This window comes from Podarcis muralis, chromosome 3 (assembly GCF_964188315.1).
Source record: "Podarcis muralis chromosome 3, rPodMur119.hap1.1, whole genome shotgun sequence".
In the NCBI taxonomy this organism is placed as follows: Eukaryota; Metazoa; Chordata; class Lepidosauria; order Squamata; family Lacertidae; genus Podarcis; species Podarcis muralis.
Genome location: NC_135657.1, coordinates 45,421,073 through 45,437,373, shown reverse-complemented (window position 1 = coordinate 45,437,373; position 16,301 = coordinate 45,421,073). Strand labels below are relative to the sequence as shown.

The following is a 16,301-nucleotide window of genomic DNA, read 5'->3' as shown; positions in this document are numbered from 1 at the left end:
CCACCAAATCCAAAATAAAAGCCTCTCCTATCAGTGAAGAAATCCAGCTAAGAATCATCCCCAGAGAAAAATCATCCAGATGCCCCAAACTCTACGGCCTCCCCAAGATACACAAAGAAGGAACACCACTCAGACCAATAGTCAGCTCCATAGGCTCACCTCTACAAAATCTCGCTAAATTTCTCGCCAAGCAACTCCAGCCCTATGCAGAATCCATCTCTTCACACGTTCCAAACTCCTTCCAGTTCATAGAAACAATAAAGAAGCAAAACCTACATCCCAATGACCTACTTGTGAGCTTCGATGTTGTATCTCTCTTCACACAAGTGCCCATTAATGAAGCCTTGACAGCCATTCAAAACAAATACAATCCCCCCGAATACATCTTGGACCTGACCAACCACTGCCTAACCAACACGTACTTCATCCACAATGGACAAAGATACAAACAGATAGAAGGAGCACCTATGGGATCACCCCTCTCACCGGTCATCGCAAACCTGTACATGGAACACTTTGAAACCAATGCTTTAGACAAGTCAGAACACAATCCCAAACTTTGGCTCAGATATGTTGACGACACCTTTGTAATTTGGCCACACGGGAAGGAAAAACTGGACAGCTTCCTCACACATCTCAACAGCCTACACCCCAAAATACAATTCACTATGGAAATAGAAGCCAACAACCAACTTCCCTTTCTTGACGTCCTAATCTACAAAAAACCTGATGGCTCCCTAGGACACACTATCTACCGGAAAAAAACACACACCAACCGCTACTTACATGCACAATCACACCACCACCCTGCACAAATAAACTCCGTAGCCAAGACTCTCATCTCCAGAACCAAACGCCTGGCTGACAAAGACCACTTGACAACTGAGTTACAGAATCTCTCAAATGTGTTAATTGCCAATGGATACCAGCAAAACAGGGTTACGAAGCTAATCCAAAAAGAAACACCCCCCAAAAACCAAGACACAGAAGAAAACAATGGCATGGCCCTCCTTCCTTATATCAAGGGCACTACAGATAAAATTAGCAAAATCCTCCATAAACACAATATCAAAACAGCCTTTTGCGCCAACCAAAAAATAGCCAACATCCTCAGAAACCCCAAGGATAAAATCCAGTTGGAAAACCAAGGGGTCTATGAAATACCCTGCAAAGTCTGCCCAGCCACGTACATTGGACAAACAAACAGACGAATAAATGCACGTATCGCAGAACACAAGAATGCCGTCAAAAAAGAAGAAAAAACTTCCTCTCTCTTCCAACACATGAAAGAAACAGGACACGAAATTAATTTTGCAGATTCCAAATTGCTCTCTAACATGGAACATCACCACAAGAGAATAATCATGGAAGCCATCGAGATAGAGAAACACCCTCACAACATGAACAAGCGTGACGACACATCCCGCTTGCCAGACATCTGGAAATTAGCCCTCCCCACAAAAACTGACACCAGATCCAGAGGCACACAGAACGCCATCACCAATCAACCACACCAGACCCAAACCCAGACCCTCTCCACAGATAAATTACAGACACCATCCAGTAGCCAAACCATGGTGGCACCTCCGGATGCTGCACCCCCCTGCAATCCCTACACAGATCTGGCTGGCACAGGCCACAAAACCACAGCTCGCCCCTATACACGAAGCCAAGCCAGAGCACAACTAAATGTAGTACACCCATCTTCTCAGAAAAACTCTTCACAAAGTTCAAGAGGTCAAGACACAAAGGCTTTAACAACTAATCCACACCTAATGACCCACCTAAGTGGTACTCAGGATATCACTCAAGAAATCACTCAAGATATCCCTCAAGCAATTAAGGAACAAAAGAAGAAAAGGCACACTAGCCTAGGAACTTCCTCTCTGCCCAGAACATAGGAGGCCACACCTCCTCAACAGTATTTATAGGAACTCAAACACTGAGATCCTGCTCTGTTCCAGTAACAAGAAGCCGAAAGCACCAGCCTGAAGATGACGAGTGAGACCTCGTCGAAACGTCGCCTAGACACCCCAACTTTTACACGGGAAGATACCCGAGGACACCAAAACCTGCATTCCTGTACCCGTGAAAATCTACGAAAGCATATATATATATATATATATATATATATATATATATATATATACAAAACAAAATTATACACTCCATACATCTTAGTTACATCTTATTTCTCTTTTTTCGACTTCCCTCAACTTGTCTGCGAATCCTTCATATTTTAACTTTAAACACATTTCTATTTTATTGTTTATATTATTACTGTGAACTTCATCCCATTTTAATACTTATTTCCCATCACAATGCTTCATTAAAACTTACAAACGTAATCTGATTATCACTTTTTGTTTTGCAAATATTCAATAAATTTTTCCCAATCTTCTGTGAATCTTTGATCTTGTCGGTTTCGGATCCTTCCTGTCATTCTGTCCAATTCTGCGTAGTCTATCATTTTTGTGGTTCCCCAGTGAAATTCACGGCTGTGTGGATTTGCCTGTTCTATTTTGACACGCTGGTTCTTTTTAATATATCAGCCAACCAAGATTTATGTCCTGCTTTTTTATAAAATATCCAAGGTAGCACAATCAGTATTAAAATAGTCTGCCCCATACTGGCTCCAGTTTGTATATGGTTTATCCAAGATCTTTGTTTCTCTATGTTTGTGTGTGTACTGGGGAGTATGATGTCAGCAGCCAGAACTGGAAAATGGCGTATAATGTTGTTCAGAATAGGGACCCTATTTCCACTTCACCTTGCCAGTATCTGAATGGAAGTGACTTCGGTCCAGAAGCTCATGACAGATATTAAACCTCCAAGTGAGGCAGATTTATGATCAAAAGAGCCTTGATAAAAACTCTTGATGGTAGGTTAAGTGAGTTGATATGAATAAACATTTTGAGCCCGGTCTTGTAATGCTTCCTTGGTATTGTGATGTCTTCCACTGAAGTCTGAATGCTTGAAATTTGAAGCGCTAATTTTGATGTATAATTGGTTACATGCTATTATTTTCTGCGGTAAGCAAACATTTTCTGTGGAAAAAGATGTGAATGAATCTTTGGATGACACTTAAATTGGTGCCTACCATTTAAACACTGAAACAACTGCTTCTCCATTCTGCTAATGCATTTGCTGATGTTTTAGTAAAAAAGGACATTTGTTTTTAGAAAGAAAGGGAGGGAAAACCTGGAAATAATAAATAACCTTGAAAAGCTAATATTTTAAAGCTAAGGCAGGTTGTTGCCTGGGAAAATCTAATTAAGGAAAGACTAATGAGTTTTTTTATTTATTAGCAATGTAGCACATACTCATTAATCCCATTGAAAACTACAGCTGCAGTGATGTTTTTTTTTTCTTTCTAAGCAGATCAAAGCTTTAGAAGTTAAGACCTTTTACCAAACCTCTCAGAAGAAAAACTTCCCAAGATTTATGTATATGGATGTGCCAGATGCATATGGATGTGTGTTATCGAGCAAATTATAAATTGTATTATCCAGCTGAAATAATAAATGGAAACAAAACTCCCCTATAGTTACCTATAGATCACGTGAAAAGTTACGTATAGATCACGTGAGGTTCAAGCACTTTCTTATATTTTTTCAGGTCTTCCTAACACCTTTGGTGGTTATGATGAAACACCTGAAGTGACTGCCAAGCACCTAAAGGTAGGGGATAATATTTATTGTGTGTGTATTTCTTCCAAATGTAGAGGGGAAAAATATTTGCATGTAAATCAAAGCCTGTATTTGTGTACTCAGAAGTAAGTAATATAGTGATCGATGGGGCTTACTCATAGGTAAATAAATTTTATAGGATTGCAGCCTTATGGAATGGGGCTGCTGGTTCAGGATCTCAAGTTTGTCCCTGTTGATCTCAGATTACGGAAGACATGTTGGTAGACATGTGGACTCACAAGAAGGACAGATGGAAATGGTTTATAGGAGCCTCGCATGACCCAGACAGCTGCATTGTGGGGCTTTGCTTTGATTGTGCTGAAGGATATGGGCTGTGTAAAAGACAAGGAGGTACCTATGCAAAGAGTGACTTGGTTCAGGATAGCGTTGCCAGCGTAGTAATTCATCTCCAATCCTGAAGTGCTACATTGGTGACTAGGAAGGAAGTAGAGCTCTTAAGCAAGCAGAACTTGAGGCAGGCTTCCCAGAAATCATATAGATTTATATTTCAAACACACATTTAGGGGGGGGGGGGGAAGGGTGAATGAAACTGTGAAGATGAGAAAATTCTTTCCAAATGTGGTTGTGTGGGCAGCTCCAGCTATATTCTTGTTAGCTAGCAGGAATCAGTTGAAGGTCCTACTGCACTAATTGGGCTCATACCAGTAATATGTGACATGCTACTTTTATATTACTGTTAATTCATCCCCACCAGCTCCCCTAGTTCAATTATATCTAAATACTGTTTTTCCTTATCTGCAGGATTTTGCCTTAGATGGTTTGGTGAACATAGTTGGTGGCTGCTGTGGAACCACTCCAGCGCATATCCGGTAACTTGATATATTAACATCAGCTTCAGCCATCTATGCAGACAACCAAAGAAGCTGTTTGGAGGGTGGGGTAGTGGGTTGCTGCACAGTTTAGGGGTCCTAGACACATTCCAGGTTTGCTGGAAAATGAAGGAAAGCTGATTCTGTTTTCCTCACATAGCAACCACCACAATGGTGTGTTTATTGTGTGCAAATCAGCTTTGGGATATCCCGGATATCCCTGGCTGAGCACTTCGTCAATAATGGTCACTGCATACCTTGTGGTTGCCCTGATAAAAAGGTGGCTTGGAGAGACTAGTCACAGCTAGCAGGCATGTCCTTGGAAGGCTATTCGCCAAGTGTGTTGGTGACAGCAAGTTCTTTCATGGGGCCTCTTGCAGAGGAATCTTCTGATGGACTGGTCCATGTCTTTGGTTCTGATCAATGTTGTACATTGTGTCTACCCTGATCTGGGCTAATCTGGAATTTGTGTGGAGGTTCATGAGGCACTTAGGTTTCTTCATGCAGTCCACCTGATGGGCGGACCGGGGAAATCATCAACGTATGAGGGATCTAGGGGTAGGGAATGTGTGGCCCTCTAGATGTTGTTAGACTACAACTCTCAACAATGCTAACCATTGGTTATGCTGGCTGGGGCTGATAGGAGTTGGAGCCCAACAACACCTGGAGGGTCACACATTCGTGATTCATGTTCTGAGAAAAGGAACAGCCCCCAGATATATTCCAGAACCAGGAGTTTCAGGCTGCAGGTGTGTGGTGACAACCATTTTGGGGAAATTTACATTCATTGTCCTTCAGGCTAAGCAATCTTTTTCTTTCCCCTTCGGGATTTAAAGGACTTGTGCGCCAATTGCAGAAATGTTGATTGAATGATGCATGAAACCACTGCTAATTAAGTTAATTAAATTAAATATTTGTTCAGCTATAGCTACTTTGGTAAAATGTTTTTCAGCAATCTCCTTATAAAGTTAATTGGAAAACCTCTCTATTTCTTCCCTGATGGCAAGAGTTTAGCCATCTTTCTCTTGTAATAAAAAGTGATGGAGCTGAATTTTAAGGCTTCATGAGGAAATGGGAGGTAGTACGTGAGGCAGTACTTGAGGTCATAAGTGACCACAAGCATTTTGTATTACTGTGTATGCCTGGATTCTCATAGGATGTCAATAAAATTAAAATATGGTGGAAAACTGAAGAGAATGGGTGTTAATGCAGGGCACATAGCTTTTCACTGTTAATAACTTCTGCCTGATTAAGAGCCAGCTTACATAATCATTTTATCTGGAGCAGTTAACTTCTGCATGTCAGGTATTGCAAGCAATGCCTTCTTGTCATGAAAATTAATTATACAGGCAATTTTGGGCACTCTTCAGTATTTCTTGGGTGGTGTTCAAAGGTTAGTATGTTAATTACTATTTTTACTAAGAGTTGCATTATCTATCTATCTATCTATCTATCTAGTACATTCCTTCGAGCTCCTTAGAGGAGAAGTGAGAGGGGACTGTAATAAGCAAATATGTATTGGTCTCTTAACATGTTCCAGTTGAACATAATCCATACTGGTATAGCCCTGAGCTGCTGTTTTGTGTTTTGCTGTTTTGTAATGCAGGGCGATAGCTGAAGCAGTAAAGACATGCAAGCCTCGCATTCCTGCCTCCTCATTTTCAGAAGGCTACATGCTGCTCTCAGGTGAGAAAGACTGATGTATCCAGCTGCCCTGATTTGCATTCTGTTAAAGTATATTTTAGAATGCCCCTATTTGCTGATTTACCTTGAGATATCTATATTTTACTGGGAATGCATATGTCATTTATGTTGTTATAGACTAGCTATTAAATTGAGAGGGTTTACAAAACCAAGAGAGAGAGATGGATGGATGTAGTTAGATAATGTCTGACCACTGTAATCAATGGGTTCGTAAACTTAAGGGTGGATTAGTTCAATGCACTCTGTGTGGGGCTGCCTTTGGACCTACTCTGGAAGCTGCTGTTTGTGCAGAATGCAGCAGCCAAACTGCTGCTGGGGGCACATGACTGACAACATGCAACAGCATTGTTAGAACATCAACTCTGGCTGTCCATTTACTACCAAGCCGGGCTTAGCATAGGGACCACTTGAGCCCTTGTATGCCAGCTTGACCACTGAGATCACATGTAGGAGCATCATTTTCTGACCCCTGAGTTGGAGAGGCTCATTTGATATTGGCACAAAACCCAAGCCCTAATTGCCATTGGCCCAGTCCTGTGGAGTGCTTTGTTGATAGCGATTCAACAGGCACCTTCTGTTTCAGTCTTCAAGCTATTTGTTGAAAACCTTTCTATGCTGCCAAGCTTATGCAGACAATTATGAAAACATTGTCTGTAATAGTTAGCAGATGACCTGTGATTTTAACTTTTTATGTGGTCTTTATATAACTGTTGTATACCGCTATTTCATTTAAAAAAAATCAAAATACATTACAAGTATTTTTTATCAATAAATAGTAAACTTTGGTACACTAGTCATACCGTGTTCTGTAGTTGCAAGGGGAATTAGTGCTTTTTCCCATCCATGTAGAGGACAGAGTTGTTTCATTAGTCGCATAAATATAAAGAAGAGTACAGGCAACCCTCCGTTCATGTGCGGGTTACATTCTGGGTCACCATGCATGTCTCAGCCTTCCCTGTTCCACCCTCTTCTGGTGCTCAACACAGCATGCATGTGCATGGTTGCATGTGCATCAAACACTCGGAAAATGGGAGTTGCCTGTATATTCTTGTAAATCTAAAGCATAGCTCATTAGGCTTTGCATATGAGCTACATCTGCTATACAGGGGCTTTATGTGAATTGAGAGTAGGTTGTATGTTCTGCTTTTTAACCTGTGTTGATTGTTGTCGTCGTTTTTTCCTTTCAAGGCTTGGAACCCTTCAGGATTGGGCAGTACACCAACTTTGTGAACATTGGTGAACGCTGCAATGTTGCAGGATCACGGAGGTTTGCCAAACTCATCATGGCCGGCAATTATGAAGTAAGCATTCAACTTAGTTTGTCTCTGACTTACCATATTTTAAGAGTTTGCATATTCAGTCTGTAGTAGATAAGTTATCGGCAGGGAACTTTTTTTCCATGCAGTTGGTGGAAGTGTACTAATTTGGTTCAGCATGAAAAAAAGTGTCGAGGCACTTCTCTTTTAAAGGTGAAAGGCCTAGCATGGAAGCATTTTTGTTAATAGGCATCACAGTGCTCAAGCATTTGAATTTCTTCAGCTGTGCTTGGACAGCTGAAAGAGCGAAGTGGAGTCATGAATTCCTGACTTCCACACAGGTTCCACACTGTTGCTTCTGCCTGCAGGGTTTCTGAATTGATACATTACTAGGGCAGTGTGGGAATAAGTGGGAATAAGTTGCAGGAAAGAAGCTTCCAAACTCCTATGGTTATGTGCAAATGGGGCTCTGTTTCGGCCCAAGAAACTAATTTCAGTCCAATATGCTGTGTGAAGCCAAACCCTTAACAAAGAGAAGAGGAATCTGCGTAAGACAAGAGAGGATGGGAGATGTTTATATTAATGTTTTGTTTTAAGGGAGTGGGGAGCTGCTTGATGTAATTCAGAATTGGAGATGATCACCAACAAAGAGGAATATAAAAAGGACTCACTAATGCTAGGCCCAACTTAGGCATTTACTATATTTTTTACAAATATTTATATATATATTTTGTGATCCCTTTTTAGGATGCCCTGAGTGTAGCCAAGGCCCAGGTTGAGATGGGAGCTCAAATTTTGGATCTCAATATGGACGACGGGATGCTAGATGGGCCATGTGCTATGGCCAGATTCTGCAACTTCATTGCTTCAGAACCTGACATTGCCAAGGTTGTATGCACAACTTCTGATGTCAGATTAAAACAGATGTTCTTTCAGATAGAGCTGCAAATTGGGGGAGGGGCGTATATAGTATTAGGAATAATCTTTTAATTCTACAGACAGTATTTAGTGACTGCATTTCTACCGACTTGCCACTTTCCTGAAAGTTCATCCTATGGCACTGCAGTAATGCTAGAGGTCCCACCAAGATGTACAGGGGTTCTCAACCACTCAAACGTTACCCCTGATCCTAGCAAGGTGACCATGGTGTGGTCAGAGCCTGTGCAATTCGCTCTGCTTATGTGGTGATGCAGAGTACTTAAATGTTGCAGTAATCCTGTGGGATGAGCCCATGCAGGAAAAACAGCTCCCGTATTGCAAGGAAACATTTCGAAGTGCTGGGTTATTAATGGCGGGGAGGATTATTGCTTTTCTTCTTTTGAAGGACCTCGACAGTTTGAGATGCAGATGGCTCACCATGAAGATTCAGTCGTACCTAGGAAGTTGAACAGAATTCGTTCCGGAAATCTGTTCAACCTCCAAAACGTTCAGAAACCAAAGTGTGGCTTCTCACTGGCTGCAAGAACCTCCTGCAGCCAATCGGAAGCCCCGTCAGACGTTCAGGTTCCACAGAACGTTTGCAAACTGGAACACTCACTTCCGGGTTTGTGGTGTTCAGGAGCCAAAACGTTCGACTTGCAAGGCATTCGGGATCCAAGGTACTACATAAATGAAAAGCAAAGTGTTATGTTCAAACCTCAAACTCTAGCTAGTCTGATCTATGGTTTAGGGCAGGGGTCTGCAACCTTTAAGACAAAAAGAGCCACTTGGACCCGTTTCCGAAGGAAAAAAAAACTGGGAGCCACAAAACCATTGCGACATTTAAAACAAATATAACACTGCATATATTGTTTCTTACCTTAATGTCCGATCTGACAGCGGGCGGGAAGGTGACGTCGGGACAGTGCGTGACTAACGCACACACCGCCCCCATGCAACATCACAGCCAGTACAGTGCCCGCCGCAGTGGGGAGTGTCGGGGCGCACAATGTGCCTCCTCCCCTCGCTAGTATCCGCCCCGGAGCCGCAGCAAAGGTGTAAAAGAGCCACATGCGGCTCCGGAGCCGCGGGTTGCAGATCCCTGGTTTAGGGGAAACAAAGTGGGTTGATAAACCACACTGTTGGCAGTTGCTTGCAAGTTCCTTCGTGTTTCTTTTAACTTTGGACTTCTAACATTATTTTTTATATGGATAACTACATAACAGGTTAGAAAACATCAACACTGTTGTGACATTTTCCTGTTGATGTTTTAGTTGTTGACAAAGAAAAAAGTATCTACTTAGCTATGCTAACTTGTAAATTTGCACTCCCCGGTATCAGGTGCCACTCTGTATCGATTCTTCAAATTTCGCAGTGATAGAGGCTGGGTTGAAGTGTTGCCAAGGTAAATGCATAGTGAATAGCATCAGTTTGAAGGAAGGCGAAGAAGACTTCCTGGCAAAAGCGAGAAAGATAAAGAGATATGGAGCAGCTGTGGTGGTTATGGCTTTTGATGAAGTGGGTCAGGTCAGTACCACTTGAACATACCTTACTGGCTTTGAGGAAGGTCCCAAAATATTTTTGTTATATCCAGAATCCGGAGTAGTAAAGGAGCGGGGGGGGGGGGGGGCAGCATACACATCACACATTTACTGCACACTGAAAGAGCATGTCTTTCCCCCGAAAAATATTTGAACTGTCATTTACTCCTCACAGAGCTGCAATTCTCAGCACCCTTAACAAACTGCATTTCCCAGGAAAGTGGGGGAAGTGATGAGCTTTAAATATATGGTATGTATGCCATCTGGGAATCAAACCAGCAGGAAATGAGGAACTAACAGAATATGATACACCCCTGAGTAGCAGAATTGATATAGGGGTATTGAAATTATCATCCACTCAGATAAGAAGCTCATTGGTGCCTTGGTGTAACTCATGGAAAATATGAGATTCACTGGTCAAACCTTGCAGACAGGAAACTTGCCTTTCCTTCTCACTTTTTGTCCCCCCCCCCTTTTTTTCAGGCCACTGAATCTGATGAAAAAATTGCGATCTGCACCAGAGCCTACAACCTCCTAGTGAACAAAGTGGGCTTTAATCCGAACGATATCATTTTTGATCCCAACATTCTTACCATAGGTACTGGAATGGAGGAACACAATCTGTATGCAATTAACTTTATCAATGCGACTAAAACCATAAAAGTGAGTCTGGGGAGTTCTTTAATGGAGGGTGGGGTGGGGTTTGATGATGATGATGATGATGATGATGATGATGATTATTTAAAGTATTGTGGTGGAGGGAGAAGGGGAGCACACCAGAAAATAAGCAATGGCCTGTGTGGAATGATGCAGCTCTTTTTGTACTGTACTAGCTCCTCAGCCCTGCTTCGGATAGCAAAGATATTATAAATTATATATCAGTCTAAAAATATCCCAGACAATTATCTGTAGTGTAAATATACTTATAGTAATTAAATGGGGCAATTTTAGCAAAATGTTGGCAGATTAGTCAAAAGGTCTTTGACAAGCTACGTGAAAGCTGCCTCATTTAATTAGCACAGGCTCCATTATTGCAGTGTATTCTGTCTCTAGTTTGATTGTACTCTGAACAGGATCTCCTTCAAATACTTTATTATAAATGTGTGTGTGCGTATGTTACCTGTAAATAAAGGGCAAAAATATAGTAATTACCTATTACCATCTTTATTGGTGTGGATTTATAATGCACCTTCTTTCTAAAGCCGAGGGGGTGTGTGTAAAAGCAAGGATAAGAATTCCTTTATTTATCTCTGCACCACCCCTGTGAAGTAGGCCAATATTATGATTTGATAGATCATGATATAGGACAAAGGAGTATGATCTCCCAAAAAGGCAACCACTGTTACTATTATTTATTTGATTTATCTCACCCTTCCTTCTGAAGGAGCTCAGGTTGGCCAGCTTGTGCTTCACAAGCAACAATGGCTGGGTAGAAATTCTTTGCAATATAAATGCACACAGTAACTTAACATGTGAGGAGTCAATGTTCATATAAATAGCTCTGTTTCCATGTGCTAGTAAGCAAATTGCAGCTCCTCTGCAGGCACATATGCAGTGATTTCCATCTGTGTATGATAGCATGTTGGGATCTCTGTCCCTCTGTCTCTGCAGCCTGTGAATTAATCATCTTAGGAATTTTGTAGTGAAGGAGCCTTGAGATGGGACTCTTAACTCATATTTCCACTGTCTAGTTACAGTCTTCTATCTACTGGATTAATATTTCTCATAGTCATGCAGATACATCTGGCTCTAATATGGCCGTTTAAAGTCAGAGGTGAAATTCCTTAGTTTAATGAATGTAAGGTTAACTTAAGGGAAATAAATGAGCAAGTTATCTACGGTAATCTGTAGACTGACCAGGAATAGCAAATAGAATGTTAAAATAATCCAGGTGGGACAATGCACAGCCTTGAATGTGGGATAGACTATGTTTTGAGAGAAACCTTGCCTGGAGTGATAGCTATTTTTCACCCGCTGTTTCTATGGTGCCCAGACACTGCTGTGTGCCTGGGTAGCTTACTGTCCTTTAGACCACAAAGATGTGCTTCATGAATTCACTGATGGCCCTTAGGCCTCTGATATGAAAATAGGTTTTTATCATGAGCTTGCTGCTTATCCTATTGTTGTCAGGAAACTCTGCCTGGAGCCAAAATAAGTGGAGGCCTTTCCAATCTGTCTTTTTCCTTTCGGGGAATGGAAGCTATTCGAGAAGCGATGCATGGAGTTTTTCTGTACCATGCCATTAAGGTAATGTGAGCATTTTGACAAAACAGCTTCTGACCAGAATGCATATCTTGTAGTCTTCATTATCTTCCCTCTCCTATTCCTGTATCGTCAGTATGGATTGGACATGGGGATTGTGAATGCGGGAAACTTGCCTGTGTATGATGATATCCACAAGGAGCTGTTGCAGTTGTGTGAAGATTTGATTTGGAATAAGGATCCAGAGGCCACAGAGAAACTTCTGCGTTACGCCCAGGTAATTTTTATATTTTGCCTGCTTTCTTTTTTTAAAATGCAAGCCGTGGCATTCAAACATTGAACCTTGGGGATTTAAAAAAAAATGCTTTATGTATTTGTCTTCCTTGGTGAGTGGTGCAGTTTTTCTGCCAAGATGCAAAATCACATTGGGAGGTGGGGGCGGGGGGAATATTCTGAGGGCACATGATAATGTTATATGTCGAAGATAAGCAGGTCTGAGCCTGGAGGGAAAGTCGTCTGGCAGCCCTGTGGAATTTTTTCCAAAGGAAGAGCAAGAGATAAGCATAGCAAGAAATGCCTAGAGAAAACCATATTTGATAGTTATGCAGTCTCTGTGTTCCGCGTGCACTGTTGTTATATTAAAGCATATTGTTTTAATATGCAAGTGTATACATGCTTGTTTATAGTACATTCAATGTTATTAAGAACCAAGGTACACATTCTGAAGAATCTCAATGTCTAGTCCATAGTGACAATACCATTTCAGAATGCTGTGTGTGTGTGTGTGTGTGTGTGTGTGTGTGTGTGTGTGTGCTCGCTCGCTCGCAAATATGATTTGAATATTACCCTAAGTAATACTATGTCTTTTTCTTCTAACTTTCTAAACTAGTATCTGTTTCCTTGATAGTATAGCTACCCACAGGCAGGGAGGTTTTGAGCATTCAGTCATGCAATTTCCCCACATCATTCTCAAGTGGTATAGACTCAGGAAGACTATACCATAGGATTCTTCTGAACGTGTGTTTGGATGTAAATATTTTGTACCTTGTTAAATGAGCATTTCCCCCCTAAGGCAAGAATAATTATGCTTAGAAGCTCTCAAAGGAGGGAATAAAATTACTGCTCCTTTGGTAAACCCCAGCCTATTTAATGAGAAAACAGCTCAGACTTCTTCCAAGCTGCTTTTTCTCCTGTTAGAGATGTGCTTGGAGTTTTGGACACTATAAAGACCCTAATTTCTGCCGGCTATAAGGGGAACAGTTTCAGTTCCCCTCAGTCCAGCCTAAGAGGGCTGATAGAGATTTCTAATATATATGTTAATGGGCTCTGGACTGGCAATGACTGGCCCAGCAATGAGGCTTTGGGAGTTGCGGTGAATAGCTCAATGGAGATGTTGACCCAGTGTGTGGCAGCTGTGAAAACAGAAACGTTCATGTTAGGGATAAATAGGAAACTTATTGAAAATAAAACGGCTGATACCATAATGCCATTACAGTATGTTGGGACCTCACTTGGCATACTGTGTACGTTCTGATCGCCTCACCTCAAAATGGGTATTACAGAACTTGAAAGGCTCACAACAAGCAACCAGGGTGATTAAGGGGGTTGGAGCAACTCCCGCATGAGGAGTGTCATCGTGGGCCCATCTGGCCACAACAGGTTATACCCCTCTCTTTTACCCTGCCTCCCCCCTTCGCCCCGTTTGAAGTACTTGCTGCCACCAAACAGCCTCCCAAAGTTCCCTGGGTTCTCTCTGAAGGTGCCTTAGGTAATGTGAGGTTGAAGGGGATTTAGAATGAGGTGCTTTCTTAAGCTGATGAAGTACAGATTTTGATTCATTAGTGATCCATTACGTGACAGAACATAAACTATAGCCAACAGGAACTGTAGCAAAGCCAAATTAATTTGTTAGGTTAATGAAATAAAATTGTTAGGTTGGCCAGGGATAAAGTTAATTTAAATTAAGTTCCCAGAAATAAAAACCCAAAATTTCAATCCTTGAGGCACCTCTTTTTCTATTGATGAGCCACTTATGGATCGATGCCTTGCCTCTTCAGAAGGAAATACCTTTATTTTATTTTTTTAAATTCTTTTTATTGAATTCCTTGTTACCACACAAAAAGAAAAAACAAACACATTCAAACTATAAAGAAAAAGTGAAAAAAGAGTGAAAAAAGAAAAAGAGAGAAATAAGAAAAAAGGACAAGAAGAAAAAAGACTACAACCAAAAAACATAAAAACCATACCTTCCTTCCCTACTGATTACGGGTATTTACTTTCAGTAGTTTCATTTTTCCGCTGGTATACAAAAGATTTTTTCTAACTTACACATCGGAGATTTTATAACAGACCTGCTGTATTTGGTAAGTTTTTAAAATTGCCTTCAAAATAAACCATAAACTTGTTCCAATCCTCTTTTATCTTTGTATTTCTGTGATTTCTAATCCTTTGTGTCATCTTTGCCAGTTCAATAAAGTCGTATAATTTTAATTGCCAATCCCTCAACGTTGGAAGATTTGTGCTTTTCCAATTTTGAGCGATTAGCATCCTGGCCGCTGCTGTTGAATATTGAAATAGAGTTTTATCTTTGTCCTGGATTTCTTTCCCAACCATCCCTAGTAGAAAGGCCTCTGGATTTTTAGGGAATGTGTATCTAAATATCTTTTTTAGCTCATTATATATCTGGTCCCAAAACTTTTTGATTTCATCGCATGACCACCACATATGTATAAAATTACCCTCTTTTATTTTACATTTCCAGCAAGCCTTGTCTGCAGTCTTGTACATTCTACTTAATTTTTCTGGTGTTAAGTACCATCTATAAATCATCTTTTCCAAATTTTCCCTAATTGCCGCGCTTGCCGTAAATTTTAATCCTTCATTCCACAATTTTGACCATTTTTCGTATTCTATGGTGTGCCCCAAATCTATCGCCCATTTAACCATAACTTCTTTGATCTCTTCATCTTTTGTTTCCCATTCCAATAGTATATTGTACATCTTAGATAATACCTTTGATTTACTTTCAATTACTTCAATTTGAAATTTGGACTTCTTTTCATTCATTCCTGTTTTTTTATCTTCTGTCCATTTTGCATTGATTTGATGATACTGTAACCAGCCCTCCAACTTCTCCTTTAATTCTTCATATGGTCTTAGCTTCCAGCTGTCTTGAGATCTTACTAATAGATCTTCGTATGTCAGTTTTCGCTCTTCCATGTTCCTTCTTTTTATGGACACGATATCTGTAGGGGATAGCCACCAAGGTGTTCTCCATTCCAGCAGTTTCTTATTTTTTTCCCAGACTTCATACAGAGGTCCTCTAATAATATGACTCGAGAACCCTTTGTGTACTTTTTCTTTATTAGACCAGAGGTAGGCATGCCAGTTAAATCTATTGTCGGCCCCTTCCAGGTCTAATAGGTCCGTGTCTTCTAAGGTTATCCAGTCTTTAACCCAGCAGAGACAAGCCGCTTCAAAGTATAATTTTAGATCAGGAACTGCCAGTCCTCCTCTCTCCTTTCGATCTGTTAGTAATTTGTATCTGATCCTTGGCCTTCTTCCCTGCCATATAAATCTTGAAAGGGTCTTCTGCCAGTTCTTAAATACTTTAGTCCCTCTGATGATAGGTATATTTTGAAATAGGAACAGCATCCTAGGGAGTATGTTCATTTTTATCACTTCCATCCTGCCTAGCCACGAAAGATTCACTCTATTCCAAACATCCAAGTCCTTTTTCACTTTATTCCATGTTGGCGTGTAGTTGTCTTCAATTAGGTTTATATTTTTATGTGTAAGCCAGATTCCTAAATATTTTAATCTCTTAGCCACTTTGATTCCATATTGTCTCTCTAGTCTCTCCTTCGCGTCGTTACTCAGGTTCTTCGTCAACATTTTTGTTTTGGTTTTATTCAACTTGAAACCCGATATTTTGCCATACTCCTCCATGATCTCTAATACTTTGCCCATGCATTCTTGCGGCTCTTCTAGGGATAGCATCAGGTCGTCCGCATAAGCTTTTAATTTGTACTCTTTAAATCCTATTTTAATCCCTTTTATCTCCCTTTCTGACCTTATTTTATTCGCCAGGACTTCCAAAGCTAAGATGAACAAAAGCGGGGAGAGGGGGCATCCCTGCCTTGTTCCTTTCTCTATTTTAAA

General features: G+C 40.8%; 1 protein-coding gene across 5 annotated transcripts in view; it reads left to right on the top strand.

Moving 5' to 3' along the window:
• MTR (5-methyltetrahydrofolate-homocysteine methyltransferase) overlaps positions 1-16,301 on the top strand; it is a 72,550-nt gene that overhangs the window by 24,746 nt on the left and 31,503 nt on the right. For 4 of the 5 annotated variants that reach the window (XM_028724099.2, XM_028724097.2, XM_028724100.2 and 1 more), the window contains exons 10-18: positions 3,619-3,680; positions 4,452-4,519; positions 6,126-6,205; positions 7,412-7,524; positions 8,227-8,367; positions 9,739-9,924; positions 10,422-10,601; positions 12,069-12,185; positions 12,277-12,417. In XM_028724099.2, the coding sequence (XP_028579932.2) occupies positions 3,619-3,680; positions 4,452-4,519; positions 6,126-6,205; positions 7,412-7,524; positions 8,227-8,367; positions 9,739-9,924; positions 10,422-10,601; positions 12,069-12,185; positions 12,277-12,417 (1,088 nt within the window). The remainder of the gene's footprint in view (positions 1-3,618; positions 3,681-4,451; positions 4,520-6,125; positions 6,206-7,411; positions 7,525-8,226; positions 8,368-9,738; positions 9,925-10,421; positions 10,602-12,068; positions 12,186-12,276; positions 12,418-16,301) is intronic. The other variant, XM_077925770.1, reaches the window with a different exon arrangement.